Below are 26670 nucleotides of genomic sequence, written 5' to 3'. Positions count from 1 at the left end.
ACTATGGCCAGAAATTAATTTTCCCAAAAGAGTTCTGAATCCTGGCAAATGATTATAAAGATAAGGAATCTTATGTGCCCCGTGTTCTTTTAAATACTGCGAGCAGGGGTGAGCTTCATTTAGAAAGGGGCATGGACTGTTTCCCACCCTGACTTTACCTTCAGGGCCTGGATCCCTATTGTTGTTTTATATCTAGTATCAGTGACATCTGCTTAAAAATGCATAACTGCTGACACAAAGATAGCCCTAATTTTGCGCTGTAAAGTCAATGACAAACAGTGCTGTTTTGCCAGCTGTTCTATAAGCCTACTACACCAACTTCAAAGCTTGTATTATTGAGTAGCTGTGAAATCCAGCTGGGATATTACCACCTCTAATTGCCCACTGCCAACTAGGTAAACCCCAGTTGCTACTTTAAGCTCTTTCTCCAAAGTGAAGAAATTGTTTTTGGAATTCCATTTCACACCAAAAAACTAAAATGACAAATCATCTGGAGTTTCTCAGTTGTAATTAAGAATCACAATAAAGAATTATTTATCAGTTTCTCTTACATTTGAAAAAGCCATATTCTGATGGCTTTTCTTTATGATATAAAGAAAAGACTGGAGCTAAGGCTCCAAATCAACACCAGCCCAATCCTTCTTTTAGGCACCTTGGACGATAGGCGCACATGTACTCATAACAGTCAAGGAGAGGATTTGAAATAACAAACGAAATAGATAAGAAGGAGGGAGGAAGAGGAGAAAAACTTTATAGGCCAAGAGAGTGTTTGATTTTCTTGTTGTGTTCAGCAAGCTAAGTCTGAAGGCAATTTCAAATAGAAGTTCCTAAACAGTTTAAATGCAAGGACCTACTTAGAAGCATGATACAATTTGTATGTTTGCGGAGCAGGGAAAAAAAACACATCTCATTGCTTGAGAGTTATTTTCCAAATGAATTCCATAAGATGGATGCTTTATCCCTCAAAACAAATATAAAAATATATATTGTGATCTGATACAATACAGCAATGTGCAAGATCTGTGTCTAAGATGGGAAGAATCTTTAATTTTGTGAATATGGATCTCACTGAGAAAGTGATTTTCAAAATTTGATAAAAACTAAAGTTTTGAGGATTTTTGCCCTTATGAGGAAAAACGTGATGAGAGATAAAAGACAGAAAATGTCAGGGCAAGTAAGGCTTGCTTTACAGATTTTCACTGTGAGTTATATGTCACTTAATATTGGATGGGAAAAATTTGCTGGTGAAATAGCGGGTGGATTTTACAGAATAAAGTGGGGAGAAGAGAATGCCTACAAGTAACCAACAAGCACTGTGATCTCTGTCTTCTCATTAGAATATAAGCTCCAGGGGAGCAGAAACTTTTAAAAACGATTTTTCCCTTTCTGTGGTTTCTTAAAACTTTCTTAGTATGAAAATATTCAAATAAGCCAAAAATGGTGTATGAATAACTATTTCTCCTTCACCTAGATTTAACAATTGTTAACCTTTACCAGTTTTGCTTCATCTATTTTTTATTGAAATGTTTTAAAATACAGACATATAGACATTTCACCCCTTAATGCTTTAACGTGTGTCTTTAAAAATGAACACATTCCTACTTAGCCACAATACCATTATCACACCATTATAACATTACCATTATAACAATACTTCCTGAATGTAATAAATACTCAGGTCATATTCAGATTTCCCTCATTATCCTCCAAACGGCTTTTACTGGTCTTTTGTCCAAACTTGGATCTGCTAAGATTTATACATTGTGTTTGATTATTTTATTTCTTAAGTCTCTATTAATCTAAAGCAGAGAGACTCTGTTTAGTTCATCACTGTAACCAGTGCCTAGACAGTGCCCAGCCTGGAGGAGGCTCTCAATAGATGGCAACATGATGGTCAGAAGTATGAGTTCACATCCCGGTTCTCTACCACTTACTATCTGTACTTTGGCAAGTCATTTAACCTCTCTGTGCCTCAGTTTCTCATCTGCAAAATGGGCTCTGTGACACCCTGTTGTAAGGATAAATGAGTTAACATACGTGCATGTTTGTAACAGTGCCCCATGCATGGTGAGTGCTATGTAAGTGTTCATTCTTCTTCTTATTTGTTGATGAATACTGGCCAATCTCACTTATGTACCTGATATGTACCAGGCAGTATTTTAGGCGTCTGCCAAATTTCTCTACTCTTATGGGGCTTACATTCTAGTTGGGGTAAGGTAGTCGTTAGGAAAACAGAAAACAGTCTGAAAAGTAAACATAGAGTATGTTAGTTGATGAGAGAAAAGTTAGGTTAGGAACATAGGGAGTGTTGGGATGATCTCACTTGGAAGGTGACACTTGAACAGAAATCTGATGGATATGGGGAAGCAAGTCATTTGGCAAACAATTGGGGAAAGAGTATTCTAGGCAGAGAAGACAGAACCTGAGAAGACCCTGAATTAGGAGTGTGAACAGCAAGGAAGCTAGAGAAGAATGTGCAAGGGGGAGAGAAGTAGGAACAGGGATAGGGACCAGATCTTGCAGACCATTGTAAGGACTGCGGAGATCTGAGTGAGATGGGAGGCTTTTCACCAGGGGACCAATCGGATATGATTTGCAATTGACAAGGGTCACTCTGGCTGCCAGGAGGAGAATATGATGTAGAAAGGCAAGGGTGCAAGCAGGAAGACCATTCAGGAGCCTGTGTTAGCCATGATGATGAAATCATATCTCACCCTCACAACATTTCTGAAGGAAGGAATTATTGTTATCCCCATCTGACAGACGAGCATATCGAGGATGAGAGATGATAGTAACTTAAAACTAAGAAATAGGAGAACTGGGATTCAGACTCAGCTCTGTTTAACTTCAGAGTCCTGGCTTTTCCTCACCACTGTTAAAAATACGAAACCTTGAGCTCCCTCCCTGTGTTTGCCACAGGGAAATTTACAACTGGGGAAAAAAAAAGAAAGCAGCTGAATAAATTCCTGATTTTTTCCACAAAAGTTCCTAACCATCCCCGGAATTATCCTCAGATATGTCCCTCTAAACTTTCCCAAAGAAACTTCTCAATGCAATGCTCCTGATAAAAGTGACCTTTTCCATTTCTGATTTGTTGCAATGATACTAATATGGCAATTGTGAAGCCACATTAGAATTATTTATAATACACTATTATACTCTATCATATGCAATGCTGTTTTACTGTAATTGGTTACCATTCAATTAGTTTATATATATAAAGAGGTTTATACTTTACAGTATAACTTATGGCTAGTGGAACAGCTGATTAAACATGGTATTTGGGGTTATTTCTATAAAAAATGGGCATCAAAAATAGGCCCTTAGCAGGACAGGAATAAAGATGCAGATGTAGAGAATGGACTCGAGGACAGAGGGAGATCAGTTCGGTGCTTTGTGACCACCTAGAGGGATGGGATAGGGAGGGTGGGAGGGAGACACAAGAGGGAGGAGATATGGGGATATATGTAGATGCATAGCTGATTCACTTTGATATACAGCAGAAACTAACACACCATTGTAAAGCAATTATACTCCAATAAAGATGTTTAAAAAAAAAATAGGCCCTTAGGACTATATTTTCTAATAACATTGTTTCTATGAGAAGAGTCAATTAGCTACATATTTATGACTTAGAGCATCTTCTCCAGAAACATAAGCTATTTACTACAACTGCAAAGCACACTCAAAATTTATTATATGGTATTCCATGGTTCAATAACATTTCAAAGATGGCATCCCAAATTTCTCCTGCCTCTCTCCCTGGCTTACCAGGGGATGCTAACTTCTGGGCATTCAGGGAGCCCTCATTCCCTGGCCACCAACACATGAGAGTAGCTTGTAGCAAAAGAAGGGAGGTCACGGAATTAGCAACTGGCCCATGTGCCATAAAAACAGGACAGAATGTCACCTTTGGCACACACTACTGCTATAAGCTGATGACATGTCTCCATGGCATATTGTAAGAATGACACAAACACAGTAAAACTAAAAAATGTCTTTCCTCACTGGTGTGCTGTTTCATTTCTTCAAATATTTTGATTTTAATCCTACTATGTGCTAGGTGCTGGAATGCAAATTTCAGTGCTGTAGGTGCTCACAGTCTGTAGACAGGCATTCTACAGACAGAGTGGTGAGTGCAATATTAGAGGTTTGGCAAAAGTACTCTGGTAGGGCCAGGGGGATATGCCAAATGCCTGGGCTTTGTTGTAACCAGTAAGTACATCATCTCTAAAATCTGTTTCAACCACAGCAGTCTCTGACCTCTATGTCCTAGTCTGCCAGCTTACATAGTACATTCTTCCAACAATTCTTCACTTCAGTAAGCACCTTCAATCCACTGACCTCTCATTATTTCACTATTTATCACTTTTATCTTATTGTACTTGCTTCCTTAGCTAGAGTAGAGTGCATGATTGTGGCAGAAATTTTTAGTACCCTACCCAGTATCCATTCCCTCATCTGCATTACTATAAACTGTGATTTTGTTCAGGATGGCATCATGCCAGGCGGAATAAGGGTCCTCATTTCTGAGCCTTCCTTGCAGCTAAGTATGACCATGTGTCCCAATTCTGTCCAGTGAGTACTGAGCAGCAGTCTCCTGGGGTTGGTTCTAGGGGATATTTTGCTTTCCAGATGAAAGGATATAGTAACAACTGGCATGTCCCTTCTCCCATTTCCTCCTTCTTTCTCCCCTGAACACAGACATGACAACTGAAGTTGCAGCAAGCATATTGCAACCACAAGGTGACAAGTGTAGGGACAAAGGGCAATATTCTGAGGATGGTTAGGACAGAAAGGGGGAAAGGGACTGGGCCCCAATGGCGTTCATGAGCAGCTGATTTTTAGCTAGATATATGGGTGCCCAACATAAAGACTACATTTCCCAGCATCCCTTGCAGTTGGACATAGCTATATGACCAAGTAGTACTGGCTAATGAAATGTTAGGGGTGGGTATTATGGGAAGTTTTCTGGAAACTGCCTTAAAAGATAGCTACTTGTGCTCTTTGATCTTTTTCTTCCCCTTTCTCTATTCTGCTGCCTGGAATGGGGCTGTGTTGGCTGGAACTCTAGCAGCCATCTTAGACCAAGAGGAAGAGGCCCATATATTAGGGATAGCAGAATATTAAGCTGGAAGGAGCCTGGTCCCTAGTAACTTCCTGGATTTCCAAACTAACCCTGACTAACCTATCTCTGGACTTCATATACATAAGAACAATAAATTCTGTCTTACTGAAGTAATATTCTTCCAATTTTCAGTCACATACAGCAAACAGTCTTATTACCGTTATCCTTCTCATTACCAAATTTAATTTTTCTATGTCTGCATTTATGGGGTTTTTTTTTTCTTTAACTGGAGGTGAGATACGTATTTTAGTTAGTGATCAGAAGTTCAATCATTCTGAAGGTCATGCAGAGGATGGATTGGAGGTAAGGAGACTCATTGTAGGGGCCATTACAGAGGTCCGTGTAATAATCAATGAGGGTACAGATCAAAGCAGTGCCTGTGGGGATTAGAGAGGAAGTAAAGGATAGATAGATCCTGATATATAGGAAGTTAAATCAAGAGTGTATCAACAAACATTTCGTTGTAATGGGACAGCATGTTATGATGGAAAGAGGCTTTTGAAGTCAGAGACATCAATACAATCCTGTCTCTCCACTTTTGGATTATATGACCTTGAGAAGTCCCTTAGCCATTTGTCCTCATTAGTAAAGTAGCGATAATATCATATGCTCCCTCTTCCCATTTTAAGGGCTATAGGACAGCACTTGGATTATGACAAGCCCCGCATATTATGGTGCCAAGTACAAAATAGAGGCTGAATAAATGTTAGCTCTCTCCCCCAACCTTCCTCTTGTTCTACAATTCAACTACAGGAATCAGAACATAGGACAGGCACATCGGAATGGAATTAAAGTCTTAAGGTTTTGTTAACCTGAGGCAGCTGGGCTTTTTAGAAGCAGCTTGGGGTTAAGTGATGCTGTGATTGTTGATCCCCTAGCCTAGCAGGGAGGTAAGAGGGAATATCATAAAGCATAGAATGTTAGAATTCAAATAATAAATTAATGAATAATTAAATTTTAACTACACTTTAATTTTAAATATAACTTATTACGAAAATTTACCTTTGAATGGACACAAAAACAAAATAAAATCCATGTAACCATCACCCAACTTTAACAGTTGCCTTAATTTTACCATTCTTATTTCATCTATTCCCTCCACTTTTCTCGGTGAAGTCTTTTAAAGCAAATCCCAGACATCATGTCATTTTACCTTTAAACACCTCAGATAATGACTTAAAAAAAACAAGAACTATTATCTCATCTAACAAATTTAACAATGCATTAACACTGTATAATTCTCAGTCCATGTTCAGTCTTCCCCAATTGTTTTAAAACTATTCTTCTCTTGTTTGTTTGAATCAGGATGTAAACAATGTCCACACATTGCATTTGTGGTTTTTTGTTGTTGTTTATTTTTTTAAATTGAAGTATAGTTTATGTACAATATAAGTTACAGGTGTACTATAGTGATTCTCAATTTTTAAAGGTTATAGTCCCCATGTTGTACAATATCACACGTTACATTTGTATCTCATTTTATCTATAGCAGTTTCCCTCATTTAAAAAAATGTCACTTATACACAACATTGTAAATCAACTGTACTTCAATTTTTTTTTTAATGTCACTTATTAAAGAAACCAGGTCATTTGTCATACAGGTTCTCCACCCCCTTAGTCTGGATTGGCTGATTGCAATCTCATGGTGTCATTTTACACATTCCTGTGTCCCTAGTATTTCTTGTAAACTAGTAGTTTTATCTAGAAGCTTGATCAGATTCAGGTGACATCTTTTTGTTGGGAATACTTCACAGGTGGTGTGGTGTACTTCCTTTTATAGCATATCAGGAGGCAATTTCTTCTCTCTCTTTTAATGATGTTATTAAGATTGATCAGTGAGTCTGAGAATTACCAGTTTCATCTATCCTATATAAGTTCCCCACAACTGGGCTTCCCTGGTGGCGCTGTGGTTAAGAAACCACCTGCCAGTGCAGGGGACGCAGGTTCAAGCCCTGGTCCGGGAAGATTCCACATGCTGTGGAGCAACTGGTCCCATGTGCCACAACTACTAAGCCTGTGCTCTGGAGCCCACGAGCCACAATTACTGAGCCTGCTATGTCACAACTACTGAGGCCCATGTGCCTAGAGCCCGTGCTCCACAACAGGACAGGCCACCACAATGAGAAGCCCGCACACCGCAACAAAGAGTGGCCCCTACTCACCACAACTAGAGAAAGCCCACGCACAGCAGCAAAGACCCAGTGTAGCCAAAAATAACAAATAAATTAATTAAAATAATAATAGTAAAATTCCCCACAACGTTTCACCTAATGATATTAGCAAAAACTGATATTTACCTAACTATTTCATTAGGAATTACAAAGTCATAATTTTATTTGTTTATTGGTAATTTTATAATTCTATCATTCCTTCCGCATTTATTAGCTTCTCTGAAGAACTTTCCCTTAGCAACTCTTTGGTGAATCTGAAAACCAGATTTTCAGGAAAAGCGGGATAAATGTATGATTCTTTCTTTGATCTATCTACTTTCAGATTAATTTATCAATTAGGGTTTTTTTGGGGGAAGGGGGAAATATTATTAAGAACTATAGATTTTTATATATTTGAAGTGTTTCACTGCATTGCATTAGTATTTTGGGGCCTGTAGGATCCTGAGTAGTACTTTATCATTTGAGATACTTAACACACATTAGTCACTTAAACCTCACAAACAACCCCATGTAGGTAGGTATTACTACCCAGTTTTAACAAATGAAAAATCTAGATCATATAGCTTGAACTAGGACTTGGTATCTACTGTTCTTTCAAATAAATATAATAATGGTTGAAAGAATCAGAGCATTAAAGGTGACTGGATTCTTTTTCTTTTTTTTGGTTTTGAGATTAAACAGCAGATATCTTTAACCAGTGGGAATATGATATTAACCAACATACACTTTAGAAGGCATTACTTGTAGTGGGACTTCCCTAGAGGCACAGTGGTTAAGAATCCACCTGCCAGTGCGGGGGACACGGGTTCAATCCCTGGTCCGGCAAGATCCCACGTGCCGCGGAGCAATTGGGCCCGTGCGCCACAACTACTGAGCCTGCGCTCTAGAGCCCACAAGACACAACTACTGAGCCTGCGTGCCACAACTACTGAAGCCCGTGTGCCTAGAGCCCACGCTCTGCCACAAGAGAAGCCACCACAATGAGAAGCCTGCACACCACAACAAAGACTAGCCCCCGCTTGCTGCAACTAGAGAAAGCCCGCATGCAGCAACAAAGACCCAACACAGCCAAAAAAAATTTTTAATTAAAAAAATAATTAAAAAATAATTTAAAATTAATAAAATTGAATTTAAAAAAAGAAGGCATTACTTGTAGCAAACACTGTTGAGAATAATGTTATGCTGATAACACTGTAACTTAGTAAATAGCTTGTCTCAACTTTGTTTGTGAAGCATTTCAATTTTGATTACTCTGTGTGGGATCTACTGCTCAGATGTATGTCATTTTATGGTCTGCCCATGTCTGGGGAGCTGGCATTACACGCTGCCTAGTGTTTTTAATTCAGAACTTCTTCTAAAAGAAACCTTAGCCTCTTATGTTCAAGCCTTAGTTTTAATAGCATAAGCTATTTCCTTCTTATATCACTTTGTGGGCATAGTAATAAAATAAATACCACAAAATCACTGATGAGATGAAAATTGAGCTCCCTGCTCTGTGCAGCCATGTAGGTAAAACAGTAATTGGCTCTGATAATAACTTTTGTTCTTACAAACCAAAGTCTAAATGAGAGTCACATTTGATATATCTGCTTGTAATTACTATCAAAAGGAGAGGATACAAAGTTTAGATTGTTTAGTCACTCAAGATAGATTAAATAAATTGCTGTCTTTTCTTGAACAATTTAAGAAAATTTTCTGAAATTATTTCTGATATTTATCTCACTGTTGGTAAAAAATGATCATCTTCCAGAGCATTGCTTTTATGCTTAATGGAATGATTAATTTTGTTTTTGTTTTTAAATCTATAATTATTTTTCTTGAAAAATCTTATTACTGGGTCTGACAATGTAGCTTATGCTCATAAATATTTCCCTATACATCTCTATAGATGGTTTGTAAGATAAATTTAGGTTATGAATGTATATGACTGATTTTCAGTGAGACCATTTGATATTTTTATATTATTTAAATGTAAACTCTTAATATTTTTTAAAAGGGGAATTAAATCATATGTGCTACATATTATTTTGGCATACACGTGCTTTGGAGTCAAAAGAGAAAATATTAGAATATTAGTAATTTTAAAGGATTTTTCCATTGCTTTAGAAGCTAATAAAGAATTGCTATTACAACCTATCATTTCTGTTGGATTTCTATTTACATTTTGATTTCTTTCCAGAAATATCTGTGTTCAGTGCCACAGAAATGTAAAAATGGAAGGAAACAACTAGTTTTTAATGCCAGTTTTAACAATGATTCTGTATTTGATCATTTCCTTTCTATACCAGTCCCAAAGCCACATAAAGTTGATGGAGCATAAGAAAACTAAGAAAATGGCTATGGTCCACTGAGCCAATGATCCCAGAATTTAAAAGTTCTAACAAAGCTTAGACATGATAGATGAAGTTATTACCATCAGCTGTATACAGAATACACATTTAAAAAACACCCGAATTACAGAAACCACATCCAGCCAATATAATACATATTAGCAATTTCCCAATCCTTGGTAGAATGGAAATTATTCTGAAAGTTTAAGAAGGAAAAAATTATGTTCAGGTATTAATTTCAATAAAAGAGGCACTCAGCTTCCATGCAAAAACCCTGGAGTAGTGCTGTAAGTGGGGGTTACCCACAGAAGGAAAGCCATTTATAATTAGGCACTATATTATTTTTGTCACCACACAGACTTTAAGGAGAGGGAAGAGCTATGCCTTATTTGTAACCTGTGTCCCTGCATGGGTTAAATCATGTGCACAACTGAGTGCAGTTATTTGGAGATTTGGTCTAAAAACTATTAAAAAAATAAAAAGAAGGTTTGGGGCTTCCCTGGTGGTGCAGTGGTTGAGAATCTGCCTGCCGATGCAGGGGACACGGGTTCCTGCCCTGGTCCGGGAAGATCCCACATGCCGCAGAGCGGCTGGGCCCGCGAGCCATGGCCGCTGAGCCTGCGCGTCCGGAGCCTGTGCTCCGCAACGGGAGAGGCCACAACAGTGAGAGGCCCGCGTACCGCAGGAAAAAAAAAAAAAAAAGGTTTGGAGACTGTGTTAAGAAATAACTTATCTAGACGGCATGCATTCCATAGGTGTTTTTGTAGTCTTCCCCTTCACTTTGACCTCAGGCACAGGCCATGTATGAATGCTTAAGATCAAAGAAATTACTACAGCATGAGCTCATCTGGCTGGTTCCTATAACCGTTTTAACAATTGCATCAGATCGCCCTCAGAACTAAGACACGCCATTGAAAGGAAATCAGTGTTTTTAATTGCTCACACCTCCTTTTTAAAAAGTCACAAAGACCACATATTGTATGATTGCACTTATAAGAAATATCCAGAATGGGCACATCCAAGAGAAAGAAAGTCGATTAGCAGTTGCCAGGCTCTGGATAGAGGAGGAGATGAGCACTGATTGTTAATGGGTATGAGTTTTCTTTTTGGGTAATGAAAACGTTCTGCATTTGAGGTAGGGGTGATGGTTGTATAACATTATGAATATGCTAAAACCCACTAAATTTAAAAGTCACAAAAGACTTCAGAAACTGTTGGTACTACCATATTCCTTAAGTGTCAATTTACCTTTTAGCATCAAATAATAGAAAGCAAAACATGGGAGGGGGAGATTGGGGGGTTGATAGTCCTTCAACAGACAGACTGTCAAGTCTAATGTCGCACTTTGCAAATAAAGAAACTGGCTTCCAAAGAGGGGAAGTAACTTACCCAAGGTCACACGCAGGCAGTCCAGGGTAGAGCAAGATTGGAGCCTAGGTCTCTGGTCACCTATCCAGTGCTCCTTCCCCGCTACCACTGTGCTGCCTATCCTGGTGGTTCATATTTAAGCATCTCAGCAGTAACTCATTTGAATTATTTTAAATGAGGAACACGTGGTTCAAATGAGATGTGTGTTTCTTTTTTCTAATGAGAGCATATATTTTTCCTATAGATAGCAAAAGCTCTGTGAAGGAGTGGATAAGTTTGTTGTGGTAAATTTACCAAGTCCAAACTGAGATTTACCTGTAAATGTCCCTCAAGGAAAGGGGACGCTTTAACAGACCAAGGGAGCCCTCTACCTGCATAGTCGTAGTATAGACTTCATTGGCAAAATTCTTGACCTGGAAAGCTAAAAATAAATCGAGACCAGGTATTCTATCCTTTGTCCACCTTGGTTGGCTTCTAGCAGTATTTTTGAGAAAATGAATGGCGTCTGCAGATGGATTTTTATGAGTAACAGGATACACAGAGGAAAATCTGCAGAAAATTCCTTTTCTGTGAATAAAAGACTAATTAGTCACCTAAATAAAAGACCCAAAGATATACTTTTTTTTCCAGTGAGAATTACATTAAAATAATTATTCTCAAAGAACTTTAGACTCCTTTGAGGATATAAAATGTTAGTAGGCAGTTTTGTTCTTCTGGCATGAAAGTTTCATTGTTTCTTTGTTTCAGCGAAAGACAGGGTTGAATATAAAAATCATGCAGGATCCTGAAAACATCCACCACAGAGCTGCTGTAAATGCGACCTATGGAATCAGTTTGCCATGTATTAATCAGAGAAAAGCATGTGTAAGTAATGAGTTGTTTTAATGAGCTCTTTTTCTTTTTTAGAGTTGAAAGTCATTTATTAGTCGTGTAAGATACAATGTGGATTTTAAGTGAAAATTTGGATCCTATTGTCCTTAGAATTTTTTGGAGATGAGAGTGGCTTTCATTCTGTTTGTAATTAGAAATGATGAAGAAAATGTAAACCTCTTTTTAAGAGATCTATTTATAGCTCATTCAAATTTTTCTGTTTTATCTGATATCCCTAAATAAGCTAGTACCATAATTTTAACAAGAGAAAGTAATTTAACAACAAAAAGAATACAGAGATGTTAAATATTTTATTTCTTGTACAGGCTTCTAGAAAAAGCAAAAGAAAACAACAGCAAAGCATGAGCTTCAATGGTGTATACTCATACAATATGCAAAATTTTGAGAACATTATTCTAAATCTGAAGAAAGTAGGGATTAATCCTTTATGTCAGCAAAATGATGAGAAGGAAAAATAATGACACGGAGACTGACATTAAGGGATCTCAGAGTCTGTGCCTATTTTTGCCATTGACTTGCTGCTGAGTGTCCCAAAGCAAGGATTGTACTCTTTCTGTGTTGCAGGGTTTTCTTAGGAGAAGCAAGAGTAGTGCTTCATTTTATTTGGAAAATTATTTTATTTGAGATGATTTCTAATATTGAAAACAATTACTAAAGTGATATTTATACATTTTTAGATACATTTTTTAACCTTTGGCTTCTCTCAAAAGCTCTTAAATGTATCCTTCAGTGAAATCAAAACTAAAAACAAGATTAATTTTAGAATTGCAAAACCATTTCTAACCAGCATAACAGTCTGTTAGATTAATCTTCCAAATTTCCTATGTAGACATTTTCAACTGCCTACTTCATTCATGTAACCCTGAAATATATTTTTAGTTTCTTTATATGTGCTTTATGTTATTTTAACAGGGTTGGCTTAAGAGCACTTTATAGCCTAAGAAATAACCCGAAAGTTAGATATCTTTATTCCTGCTGAAACTTTATTTAAAATGTCACTGTGAATAATGTGAAAAGGTTTTTATCTGCTCCCCGTGAGCCCAAAGCCCTTGAAATAAAAATATTATTTCTCTGGCCGTACAGACAGAAGCAGATTTCTCTTTTGTTGTTGTTGGTTTTCCCCTTCAATCTAGAATTAATATAGGCTTAGCTGGTGGAGCGCTGAGGCTTTGTAGCCCAAGGCAACTGCAGCATTTCATGCAAACTTTTTCTGATGAGTATTGAAGTTTAAAAAGGCATACCTCTAGATTTAGGGGGATTAAGCTTTGCTTTAATGAATCTGAGTAAAGATTCTGACATAAATAGGGAATTCAAAATTATATCTGAAATTTGGAGCAGAATCTTAGTTATTATATATTTTTTCAAATTCCCAAATAGGATGAATTCCTTGGATATTGTACCCCTGTCCTTTGAACACAGAGGATTTGGGAAAGCACTTGGCCTTGTATGACATAGATAATGTATACTCATTTATTGTATTTAAGATCCATTTTTCCCCATGAAACTTGACTCCATAAAAATCTATACCAGAGCACTTTAAAATGTATGTACATTATGTACATCTTGCCCAAACTACTGGCATTTCAATCAAGATAGTTGACCCTATCATTTTATGTTGATATATGTATATATGATGGTACTAAGTGAAAAACATGTTTTCATTTTAGATTTGTAAAACAAGCATTGTGCAAAAAATCCTGTGAAAGAAATATTCCAATGTTTGGCTTTAAACAATCATGTGGAATATTTGGGAATAAATACAGTTGTGATTTACCACTTATAAAAATGTTTTTGAAAGCACTTGCCCAAACTGAAGCAATGTGTCTAGTGTTGTGATGTATAGTTAATTAGAAAAGCAGCATCAGGGCTAATTGCTTTTTATAACTACTCTAAACACTCAAAGGGGATTATTATTTATCTGCTGAGGGCCATGTGTTTCCTTACTTCTTATGAAACTTGAACAGCTTGTCTAAAGCCTGTAAATAACCTTAGATGTTTTTGACGAGAAAATTTGAATTTGTTGCTAATTTACATTACTAGTTCTCAGAAACTGGTATTTTCTCCATTTTATGAATAGGTGTATCCTTTCTGACAATATGGGCTTATGCAAAGATTTTAGTGCATTGAAAACACAGATACCACACACACACACACACACACACACACACACACCCACAAAACTGCCTTCAGAATTGTATATCCTGTAACTCTGTTGTGTAAAAGCAATTTACAAAAAAAAGTATTAAAAGTGAAAGCCACTGATTTTTTCAATATCTTAAATCTGCCAAATTAGAAACAAAAACAAAAACCCTCTAACATGTTCTTGAGTAGAGCCTTATAGGTTTGGATAGACAAGAAGAAATCTCTGATACATTCATACTTACTCACTGACATTTAGTTCCAGTTAGACTTTCTAATGCAACACGTTAAAAGAGCTACAGAAAATTTGACTTTGATTTATTTTTTTTAAATAAGAAGGGTTTCTTAAAAGGCTTGAAACATGTATCTGTTACCATGAATTTTAAAAGAACGATTACAAATGCATAATAAAAAAGCCAAACAAAACATTGCTCTGAATTGCTGCACAAATAACTCTGATTATAACTGTTATGACCTAGAAAAGAATCATAAGAACATTTTTCTTTTTAGCAACATATGAGTTGCTGTAGAATTATACCAGTTCTTTGGTCCCACTTTCCAAATAAATAAATATATAATGCAATGTAAACTTAGAATCTTTTATTTATTCATGAGGTTGAATTTAATACTTTTATGATTTCTAGATTTTATGAGTCATACGTTATGCAACGTTTTTCACTAACTTAGTTGGGTAGCAACCATACTTCACAAATCATAGTTTCAGTCTTTACTGTTTCACTTGGGGTGTACATAGTAATCTCTCTCACTGAAAGCACATTCATTTCTGAAGTGATAAAGTAATGGAAAGTGAGGCAATTGTGTTAGTGTCAAATGCTGAGAAGAAGTACCAGAAGTAAGAGGTGGGGGTAAGTAGCAAGGGGGGAGAAAGAAGGACGATTTCACAACATGATTGTGTTTTAAGCCCATGCATATGGCCACAATTACAGTCACAACATAATTTGGCAACAGTAGCAGAATTAGATTTAAACAAATTGATGTTACACTGCAGTAATTCAGAACGAGCTTGTTGCATTTATAAACCATAACAAGAAGCAGAGTGAATTAATAAACGCTTCTTGTCACTAAAAATAAAAAAGGGAATAATTGCTGAGATGGAGTTAACAGATGACTTAGTCAGCATCCTTTCAGCCTAGATATGGGAAAGTGAAGGTCACCCCCATCTTGGATGACAAAGAGGGAACATTTTGTTGGTAAACAAATTAATCTTTTGAAAGGTCGCCATTTGTTTTAAGTTTTTATCCAGTTCTTGTCATCTGGAATCAGAGACTGTCATTTCACTAGGCAGGGGTGCAGTTGAAGCAGACAAAGCTGCTTCTGTACGTATCAGCATTCCTTGACAAAACCCGGTGCCTGATTGTGATGCTATGGGCTGCTGGTTTACAGCTGTCTCCGGACAAGAATGGAGGCCCACCCCTGAATTCCAATAAGATGGGCCTGCATATTCCGCCTGCTGTAAGCTGGCCCTCTGCCCACAAGTAAAATGTATTGCAGTTCAAGCCAGCAATTATCTCTTTTACTTCCTTCTGTGCTGCTTCTGTTGCTTTTTTCCAAAAACAGATGTATATGTATATGTATAACTGATTCACTTTGTTATAAAGCAGAAACTAACACACCACTGTAAAGCAATTATACTCCAATAAAGATGTTAAAAAAAAAAAAACAAAAAAAAAACAGATGTGGGTATTCACTCAAGTTCTGCATCTATTTTTTCTCACACCCGCCAGGGCAGAATTTTGACAGAGGTAGGGTTTGAGGGAGCCAGCAGACAACAATCAGACAGAATTTCTCTGAGGACAGTTTAAAAAGAAAATGTTGATTTTCCAGGAAATGCAGAGTCAGCATCTTGGTCCCCCTCCCTTTCTCCAGGAGCATTTGGTAAATTAAATTAGTTGAACAAAAGGAAATAGTTTAAAGTCATTCAGAAATGCCATATCTTATTTATGACACGTAGTCATTACCCAAGGACTGTGATGGCATGTACCACATCCCTGTTTCTGTCATTAAAGGCAGCTTTCTCCTCAGGTTGTCTTGAAAGAGTTTTCAAGAAGACAATGACTTTTCATATTCTTCTTGACTATAGCCCACTCCACCAATGTGGTGGCAGTAGAAGTGGTGTACTGCCTTTGGACGTTGTCACTATTGAGAATTTTAGTTCTGCTTTGGTTTGGAGTGCTGGGAAAGCTGAAGAAAATGATATGGCAAATGTCATTGGCTCATGTCCGGTTCTCTCACAAAAGCCCATGTGGGAGTGGGGAGAGGCAATTAGAGGCCATACCTTCATCACAAACATTCTCTGACTTCTTCAGAATGCTGTACTTCTCGAGTTTCTGTGCTGAGATCCTGTATGCGTTCCCAAACCAACTCCATGCCAAACTCCAACCACTTTTTAGCTGAGAGCATCATGATTCTGGGTCAGACTGCCTGGTGTGGACTCTAACTAGAAAGGGAACCTCCCCAAAACGGCCTCCATTTCCTCATGTGTACAATGTCCATAATAAGAGTATCTCATAGGATTATATTGAGATTTAAATGAGATAATTCAAAGCACTTAGCAAAGGTCCTGGTATAAATAAGTGGTCTGAAAATATTAGTTATGACTACTGGCAATCTTCACATATTGTATTATGCCATGTTTTATACAATCATTTAAAACTTACATTATTGTAGGGGTCGAGGGGGAAAACCAAAGTATTACTGAGGTCCCTTCCAGGGATTCTATTTAATATTTCACGTGATGATGCCCTCTTTTCCATACTGATATGAGGACAGGGACCTTGTTGTCTGGACCGTTTGTCTGTTTTTCACATCCTCCACTGCACCAAGCAGTGTTTTGCACATAATAGAAGAGGACTAATTGGTCTCATCCATCCAGTCCCTGCACTGAAGCTATGTTACCTGATGCCAAGTCTAGAAGTGAAGTAGTGGTTTTGCTGGCTCCCAGCAGGCACAGGGCACCCTCCCACTGGGCCATCTGATGGAGTTTACCTAGGGAAACATCCTTGCTCCTGGATTCTTGTAACAGCCTGGCCACCAACTAGCTGTTCCTAGGGGCCAGTTACTCTAGCTCGCTCGTTCTCATTTTCCTGGTTTATAAAATGGGGAGGCTAGATGGGAGGCAGTCTGGGGTGGTAGGAAGGGCTTGGAATTGAATGGATCAGAGTTTGGGTCCTACCTGCCATTTTTCCAGTTGTGTACCCCGAGGTAAGCAAATTAACATCTCAGGTCCTCCGTTTCCTCTTCTGTAACATCAGAATAATGGTGTCTACTAGGCAAGGGTGTTATGGGGATTATAGATAATATATTGACATTGCTGGAACATAATAAGTGCCTAATAATGTTCCTGTCTTTCTGAAAAATTAATGAATATTAAAAATCTCATACTTCTCCCTTTTTTACACCTTTGTGTGCAGAAGAGGATCTGATTTGGCGCCTTTCACACTCCAGTGTAAATGAGTAATAAGGTTTAATGCTTTGGTTTTCAAATTGTTATGGAGAGCTCCAATAAGCTTCAGGGAGCCTGCAAGCATTTAATTCATATTTCATTTTTATGATAAATATTTAAGCAATTTGAAGTGTAATAAAGTACAATACATACATACCTAAGTTTGATACCAAATTTTAATGCATTAGATACCATCAATGCATTATTTGTGCTATTTGGTTAACTTCACGAGCACATGGACGCACACACATGTATGTGTGTGTATGTATGTGCATGTGCGCATTTGAATTTCTTATAAGGGCGTTTTTTAATTAGATAGGGTTTATCTGAGTACTAGTCATATTTTGAAATGCACATCTGCTCATATACACTCCTATAATAATCACACAGGACAAATAAGTGAAGATTAAATGAGCTAATACATGTCAAGATCTTAAAGCAGTGCCTAGCCCCGGGTAAGCATGTCATTAACATTAGCTGGTATTAGTATTACATACACCACCTGTGTGCTCCCAGCCATTAAAAGCCAGACAAGCTCTCTGGTACACGTTTGGCACGGCATAATAGTCAACTGTACAATTATAATAACGCATGTTGCATCATGATAATATATAGCATTATAAATTGTTTCATCGCTCATTTTAATTTGGGGTTGGGTCTTATCTGATTCAAAATGTGCTATACGATCTTCATTCGGCATTGCAGGGTTGCAATGTTATTTGGTTTACATCTGCAGATAAAAGGTCAGCAATGAAACGTCATCTTAAAATTTTGGATTCATTGTGCAAAACAAATTTAGACTGTTTTGAAACTGAGTGAATATCTGAAAAAGAAGGGTGCTGAGATATTTGAAAATAAATTTAAATGGGACATGATGAACATCTTAAAATGGTACACAGGAGATTTGAAAAGTACTTTTGGTCATTCAACTCTTCAGTAATAATAGCCCTCATTAAGTACGCCAGACACTGTGTTAAGTGCTTTACGTACACTATCTTACTTAACCTTTACACCTATAAAATACATGCTCTTTTCATAATAATTTTACACATGAGGAAACTGAGACTAAGATTAAGCTACTTGCCTAAGGTTATGAAGTAAGTAAGGAATTCAGGATTCAAATGGTTTACTAATCTTGTCAAATTTCCCCAAATTAAGTACTAATCCTTAATTACTAAGTAATATGAACAGTTGATAAATATTATTAGTGACTCTATTCTGAAACAAAAATTCCTACTAGTCTTCAAACTTCTGGATCATTTTAATTGAAGAAAATCCTGAGATTATAAGTGCCAGAACAAACTGTTAGCTACAAATTACTTATCTATTTAGGTCAGGATTTTCTCCATCTTGTGCAGGTAAAATATAATACAGAAATAAGGTGTATGCTCTGATGGATGTAAGATTGCAGCTATTATCTATAGCTCTTGATGTCATAATTTGCCTTTATCAAAATAGCCTGTTTCCAATGTTGATTTATATATGAATACATATAAATATATATGAATTCTTATTTTTATATAATACAACATATAACATTATACTAAATTTGTATAAAACTTGCATTTATTTACATATCAGCATTCTATTTAAGAATGCATCTGGGGCTTCCCTGGTGGCGCAGTGGTTGAGAGTCCGCCTGCCGATGCAGGGGACACAGGTTCGTGCCCCGGTCCAGGAGGATCCCACATGCTGCGGAGCAGCTAGGCCCGTGAGCCACGGCTGCTGAGCCTGCGTGTCCGGAGCCTGTGCTCCGCAACGGGAGAGGCCACAGCGGTGAGAGGCCCACGTACCACAAAAAAAAAAAAAAAAAAAAGACTGCATCTGAAAAATAGATTCTACTGCTAAAAATAAATTTGAAAATCTTTGGCATAGAGAATTTACCTCTCCCATGGGTTTTTGCTTTTTATCAAGAGTAAATCCTCTATTTAATTAAACCAAAGGAGTTAGACTCTATTAAGGGATTTCAAGCATGAGTGAACAGGGAGAAGAGGGATTTGGGGGATGCAGGAAGAGAGCCTTTGCATTGCCCTGGACTCATCCCAGGTCAGCAGCCACCTGCTAACTAGCTAGCCCTGCTCCCTGATGTGATCCAATGTCTTTGCACTTTGTGACTTGGGCTTTGGACTTGAGTTTTTTGGTTGTTATTGTTTGTTTGTTTGTTTTTTGCAGTACGTGGGCCTCTCTCACTGTTGTGGCCTCTCCCGTTGCAGAGCACAGGATCCGGACGTGCAGGCTCAGTGGCCATGGCTCACGGGCCCAGCCGCTCCGCAGCATGTGGGATCTTCCCAGACCGGGGCATGAACCCGTGTCCCCTGCATCGACAGGCGGACTATCAACCACTGCGCCACCAGGGAAGCCCTGGACTTGAGTTTTGATATCTGTTTGACTCCGTACTAAGAGGCTGTGTTTCTAACCTTATGATTTCACTTTGAAAAACTAAAAATTAGGTAGATGGAGGAGCCTGAGTCAGCGCTATGATAGGTTTAAGACACAAGGGGTCCATGGATAGAAATGTATTTCAGTATAATTGGTTTCCAGTGTATAGTATTTTATGCATTTATAATAACATTATTCTCAGAAAGGATCCATAGCCTTCACCAGACTGCCAAAGAGGTTCATGACACCCGACCCCTGCAAAAGTTAGAACTCTCTGCGATAGATCTTTTCTTACACACAAACACCAAGCGTGGGGCAAAGTGTGCATCAGAACAGAGAAGAATCCTACAAACTGTATTCTTTATGGATGAAAGAGCCACTTCTTAGTTGATGGTGCAGGAAACCCACCAAAAAAAGTGGCTATATCTAGATTGCCATTCATATTTTCATGAGTTGTATCTTCATGAGTGAAGATATAAAACTTCATGTTTTTGTCTACCGTTGCTTTTTTTTTATTGCAAGGAGGAAAGTGGTAATGCTTGCAATATTACAGTAAGTGCTCTGTTTAAAATGAAGCGAAGGAAAAATACTACAGCAAGTAGCACAACAGCATTAGCCAGAAGAGAAACGGGCCTAATAGAATTGTTTTTATCATGGCCCAGTTTAATTATCTACTGAGAGGTACTTGAGATGAATAAATACTATTGCTGTGTTCGCCAATATTCTAACCCATTGTACCTTAACCTGTACTTGAATTCAAATATACGTTCCTAGCCTTTTAAAACTTCTTTGGTAGAATAGAAGTAAGTACCCACAGTATAGAGTGATCCACCCTATACTTTCTTTAAAAGCACAGCTTCTGAATCAGAATGTGTAATGAGAGCCCAGGAGATATTTATTTGGAGGAGATCTGTAAAGACTGTAAAGTTGGGATGATATGCCACCAAAATGCTCCATTTATATAGCCTTGTAATTTCCATCTCTATCTTCAATGATAGTCTGAATACATCTGTTTATGGCTGGGAACTAAGAGGTCTGAAAGCAACCATGCACACAGTTAGTGGAAAGAACCATAGACTGAGAGAAGAGTCAGAGGACTTGGGTGCTAATCCTGCCTCTGCTGCTATAAGTCAAGTTATCACAGGTACATCACTTAGCCTCTAAAGACTGAGATTCCTCGTCTGTACGCTGAGAAGACAAATTGGCTTATTCAGAGTCATCATTACAGCCACAGCCCCAATGGTGTGACTCCCAGATTAAAGTGCCTCCTTTGCTGCCTTATGGGACTGCCAGTCTCTCAGGGCAGACAAAGTAGTGGTCATTATAACTGATGGATGGAGGCAAGCTTTAAGATAGGCCTTAGTGGAACTGATGGACATGGCTGAAAGCAGAGGTGGCATGTATTTTAAGCACTGGAAGCAATAGAAGCAAAGGCAGAGATGGAGAATAATGAAAGTAATGGAGGATGGTTAGAGCTTTGCCTAATCATGTTGAATTTTTATAAAGGAAGAAACAAAAAGATGGGGTTCGATGTGTAGAGCCAATTGATGGGTGCCCTTGAATGGGCCACTGAAATCTAACTGTGTGACCTCAGTCTAGATCATAAAGAGAAGGGCTTAAGGCAGACAGTTTCTGAGATTATGTCACTTCTCCAGATGCTTTAACTGAAGGGCAGCTTGAGAATTCTCCTGAACAACCTCTCTCCCTTGATGTCCTCATTGGTTATTTCTTTTTTTACGTATTATTTATTTATTTTTGGGTGTGTTGGGTCTTTGTTGCTGCGCACGGACTTTCTCTAGTTGTGGAGAGCAGAGGCTACTCGTCGTTGCAGTGCGTGGGCTTCTCATTGCGGTGGCTTCTCTTGTTGCGGAGCACGGGCTGTAGAGCACAGGCTCAGTAGTTGTGGCACACGGGCTTAGCTGCTCCAAGACATGTGGGATCTTCCCAGACCAGGGCTCGAACCCGTGTCCCCTGCATTAGCAGGCGGATTCTTAACCACTGTGCCACCAGGGAAGCCCCTCCTCATTGGTTATTAAACTTTATTTCCTCTCCCTTTGGGTACAAAGATTTCTCGAATAGCGCTATCTGCTGAACTTGTTAGAAGTTCATGAAACTGCCTGATTAGAGTTCTATAGGCAGCACCTCACCCTATACATACAACTCTCTGTCCCTTTCATATGAATGGCCACTCAGAGCTGGCCAGTCTAGCTGGATGGCTATTTCCTCTTACGCTCTCTTTCTGTCCTAATGCTGAATACCCCACTGCTGCCTAGGTTTCTACTGGTTACTCCATCCCTAATCCCCACCCTGTTTTACCTTTTCCTCCAACGTTGGTCAAAAGCAGATTTTGTTTGGGACAAGAGTTGTGGAGAGAGAAGGATAAAGAATAGGAGTGGGGCTTCCCTGGTGGTGCAGTGGTTAAGAGTTCGCCTGCCGATGCAGGGGACGCAGGTTCGTGCCCCTGTCCGGTATCCCACGTGCCGCTGAGCGTCTGGGCCCATGAGCCATGGCCGCTGAGCCTGCGCGTCCAGAGCCTGTGCTCCACAACGGGAGAGGCCACAACAGTAAGAGGCCCGCCTACCGCAAAAAAAAAAAAAAAAAAAAGAAAAGAAAGAAAAAGAATAGGAGTGGTCGATTCCTTGCAAACATTTGCTGCCCTTCTCTTCCCCTCCTGCCCCCACACCACCCACTTCCTCTCTGTCAATTATCAGCCTCAGCACCCCTCCCCCAATCCCAGCCTCTCACCAACTCCCTATGGTCCCATCTACTCGTGCAAACAAGTGCCCAGGAGACAATCTTAATCCAAGTGTTTCCTGAAATATGGGTGTGTTTCCAAATTTATCATCTGTTTATACTAAATGGTGTTCGATAGGCTTTTTCCTTCCTGACTTTCCCCCTCTTTTGGAAGGAGTAAAAACCCTAAGAAACTCTCCAAAGTGTTCTTATTTAGAACAGGAATCACAAAAGTAAGTCCTCTTAGGCCAGGCAGGTGATAACTGACTGGAGAGGCCACAACGGTGAGAGGCCCGCGTACCGCAAAAAAAAAGAATCCACCTGCCAATGTAGGGGACACGGGTTCAATCCCTGGTCCAGGAAGATCCCACATGCCGCAGAGCAACTAAGCCCGTGCGCCACAACTACTGAGCCTGCTCTCTAGAGCCCAAGAGCCACAACTACTGAGCCCATGTGCCACAACTGCTGAAGCCACGTGCCTCGAGCCTGTGCTCCACAACAAGTGAAGCCACCACAATGAGAAGCCCGCGCACCGCAATGAAGAGTAGCCCCCCGCTCGCAGCAACTAGAGAAAGCCTGCGAGCAGCAACGAAAACCCAACGCAGCCAAAAATAAATAAATAAAATAAAGTTATAATAAATAAATAAAAACCCTGTGTGGTCAAAGAAAGTAGTCTCCAGGCTATACCTGTCTTGCAGGTCAGCAATTTGCATCTCAGAGCCCCCCTGAAGTGCTATTACTTTGGTGCAGTTCAGGGTATAATGCTCTACTTTGTAGGGTTAGAGATTGATTTTGTCAGAGTTGATCAATCTCTTGGGTGCAGCTGGACTCACAGAGGCTGATGTACAAACTGGAACACCACTTTATTTATTCTAAGGAGAGCTATAATGGCCAAACAGACCTGAATGTTCAAGTCAGTCTGATCTGATGAGCATATTGTATCCTTACTACAAAGCTACACAGAAAGCCCAGTTAGAAGTCTGCTTAGTGAACAGGGAAACTGACTAAGGGTAATTAGTTGGATGATCTTCATGGTGAGCAGCATCACACATTTATAGTCTGATGCATCCATCTGTGAAGCTACTTCTACCAAAGGGATATGAATACATCCTTGTGAAGTGAGTGCTTTAGGGGCACTGAGAAATTCTGACTCTCTGATTCAACATTTTATAATAAATAGCCACTGTCTGCTTGGACTTGACTATGAATTATGTTGCACCGTGCTGAGCTGCTTATATCCACAACCACATTTATCCCTGTGGGATGAATGATATTACCCCCTCTTGATTTAAAAAAACTACGGCTAAGAGAAATTAAGTTACTTGCTCCAGTCTTACAATTAGTAAGTGGTAGGGCCCAGATTCAAGTCCAGGCCTATCTGATATTAGAGCCTGTGTTCTTTTTTTTTTTTTTTTTTTTTTTTTTGCGGTACGCGGGCCTCTCACCGTTGTGGCCTCTCCCGTTGCGGAGCACAGGCTGCGGATGCGCAGGCTCAGCGGCCATGGCTCACGGGCCCAGCCGCCCCGCGGCACGCGGGACCCTCCCAGACCGGGGCACGAACCCGCGTCCCCTGCATCGGCAGGCGGACTCTCAACCACTGCGCCACCAGGGAAGCCCAGAGCCTGTGTTCTTAACCAATGCCTTCCTCTTTACTAATTTCCTAGTAGAAAAGACCACTCACCTTCAGCTGACGTCTTGTTTCTTTGATGACACGAAATAGACTACGTTCCTATTCGGGGGCTGGGTCTTTTAAATCAACTTCTACACGGAGCTGGCCACATTGATCATTTATTTATTTTTCTGGTTTCACACTCAGAGTTGGGGACAGGGGTAGGGGAACATATCTTCTTGTCACTACTCTAAACTTCCTACCCAAGTAATTGTACTACCCAGAGGAGGAAAGAATCCCTGGCTGGAAGAAACAGGATGCATATGGAAGAAAAAGAGAAAAATAAGAAAAGGAGGTGAGAAGGAAGCAGCCCATAAAAAGAAGTATTCTTGGGGGATTTCTTGACGAGAAACCCTGTGCTTCCCGTATCTCCCCATGTTTCCCAAGCCACCAGAGCCATGAGAGGAAAAGAATTCTCCTTTCCCCATGCCTTGCTGGTGAGAGACCCAGAAATGTCCAGTCATTAGGTTCAGTTGTACTAATATCTCACGTGAGTTTGCCGGGGGATCTTACCAGCTTGTTTAAGATGTTTCTAAGAAAACTCTTCTCTGAGTTTCAAAATACCCTCTTCCATCTTTAACTTAAAGGGGCCCATCCTTATGGAAGGTTATCAGGAGAAGCTGTAAAGTGAAAACAGGCAATCACCCCAGAGAGGTAGCTGACTACCAAGAAACTATTGTCCCAACATCCTCTTCTCCATCCATGTAAAGATGTACTTGATACCTAATACTGGATTCATTCAATATAACCACAATTTAGGGGAAAAGAGGATTGACTCTTTCAGTGAAGGATTTTCAAAACTGTAACCTTCTCATTATGGAATTATCATTTAATTGAAAACATTGAAATTCCAGGGGAAGTACCTGTCACCACCTTTCCACAGTCTTGGGTTTATTATTCCATTTACCAGTAGTTTCAAGAGTAGGACCTAGATTTTACTAGAGGGGAGGATAATTCCCCCACTAGAACCTCCATGTTCTAGCCTGGAGAATCTACAGGACACCTAGCTGTGCCACCAAGCAGAGCTGCACTCTGAGCTGAAATGTATAACCTGCTCAGGAAACTGCACATTAAATAATGCACTTCTGAGTCCTTCTCTGTGTTGGGCATGGTGTTAAGCACAATATAGATGGATTGTCTCATGTAATCCTCGCACTAACTCTACAAGTTAAGTACTATTACTACGTTCATTTTTTTTTTTTTTTTTTTTGCTGTACGCGGGCCTCTCACTGTTGTGGCCCCTCCCGTTGTGGAGCACAGGCTCTGGACGCACAGGCTCAGCGGCCATGGCTCACAGGCCCAGCCGCTCCGTGGCATGTGGGATCTTCCCAGACTGGGGCATGAACCTGTGTCCCCTGCATCGGCAGGCAGACTCTCAACCACTGCGCCACCAGGGAAGCCCACTATTTTCATTTTATATTTGGGGAAACTGAGGCAAAGGTGGTTAAATAACTTACCCAAAGTCACACAACTAGAGGTCAAAGGGTCATAATTCAAACACCCAGTCTGACTTCCAAGTTGGCATTCTTAATCCTTATTCCACCTTAATCCACCTCCAGGTAGCTTTGAGGATGGTGATTTTAACCTGCATCTGAGGGGCAGAGCTGGGATCCTGCCAATAATTACTTCCTTGATGACCAAGAAATTTGTGGAGAAATTTCTCTACCTTGATCTGGGAATAGAAGTAAAAGATCAAACCACTTAGTGAGAAGCTACATTAACACAAGGATTAGAACAATAAGAGGAGCTGGTACTTTTTTTCCCTAGCTGTACTGAAATATAATTGACATATAATATTGTGTAAATTTAAGGTGTACAATGTGATGATTAGATACATGATTATGTATTTAATGATTATGACAATAAGGTTAGTTAACACTTCTATCACCTCATATAATTACCTTTTGTGTGAGTGTGTGTGTGGTAAGAACATTTAAGATCTACTCTCTAGAGCTGGTACTTTTAGCATGGAAACTCCCCCCAACTAGATTGCAAACCCCTTTGAGGGCAGGGACCATATTTCCAACATCAAGCATAGTGCCCGATCTGGTCAGAATCCAATGAAAATTTACTCTTGATGTTTGTATGTGGTTAATGACTTTGAGTAACAAGTTCTTAAGGAATTGTATAATTGAGTTAGGCTATGTCAAGTTAAGTAATGAAATACCATGTACCTCATTTGACTACATTTGTAGAGCTCTCCTCTTTCGGGCCATAAAAATGTCTTCCCAGATCTCTTCAGGTAGAATTAATTTTCTCATTCCTAGGTTATCGTTGCATGCTTTAAAGTCTTTACATGAATTTACTGAGCGATGTCAAAGAACAGTTGAATAAATAAAATATATATCATACTCCTGAAAAGGAAAAACGATTATAATAAAAATGCCAGTTCTTTACAA

At 39.2% G+C, this 26670-nt stretch overlaps 1 protein-coding gene and 1 long non-coding RNA gene across 2 annotated transcripts in view; one reads left to right on the top strand and one right to left on the bottom strand.

Moving 5' to 3' along the window:
* Nucleotides 1-26670, top strand: part of IQCH (IQ motif containing H) — a 203453-nt gene that overhangs the window by 22878 nt on the left and 153905 nt on the right. Inside the window, 1 exon segment of the mRNA XM_049706661.1 lies at nt 11745-11861. Coding sequence (XP_049562618.1) covers nt 11745-11861 — 117 coding nt within the window.
* The window catches only part of LOC117203819 (uncharacterized), a 188837-nt gene continuing 177595 nt past the window's right edge, over nt 15429-26670 (bottom strand). Inside the window, exons 7-10 of the long non-coding RNA XR_007475903.1 lie at nt 26446-26625; nt 25729-25943; nt 17221-18220; nt 15429-16229 (exon numbers count right to left, since the gene is read on the bottom strand). This is a non-coding gene — a long non-coding RNA (uncharacterized LOC117203819). The remainder of the gene's footprint in view (nt 16230-17220; nt 18221-25728; nt 25944-26445; nt 26626-26670) is intronic.

This window comes from Orcinus orca, chromosome 2 (assembly GCF_937001465.1).
Source record: "Orcinus orca chromosome 2, mOrcOrc1.1, whole genome shotgun sequence".
NCBI lineage: Eukaryota > Metazoa > Chordata > Mammalia > Artiodactyla > Delphinidae > Orcinus > Orcinus orca.
This window is presented reverse-complemented; position numbering and strand designations above follow the sequence as displayed.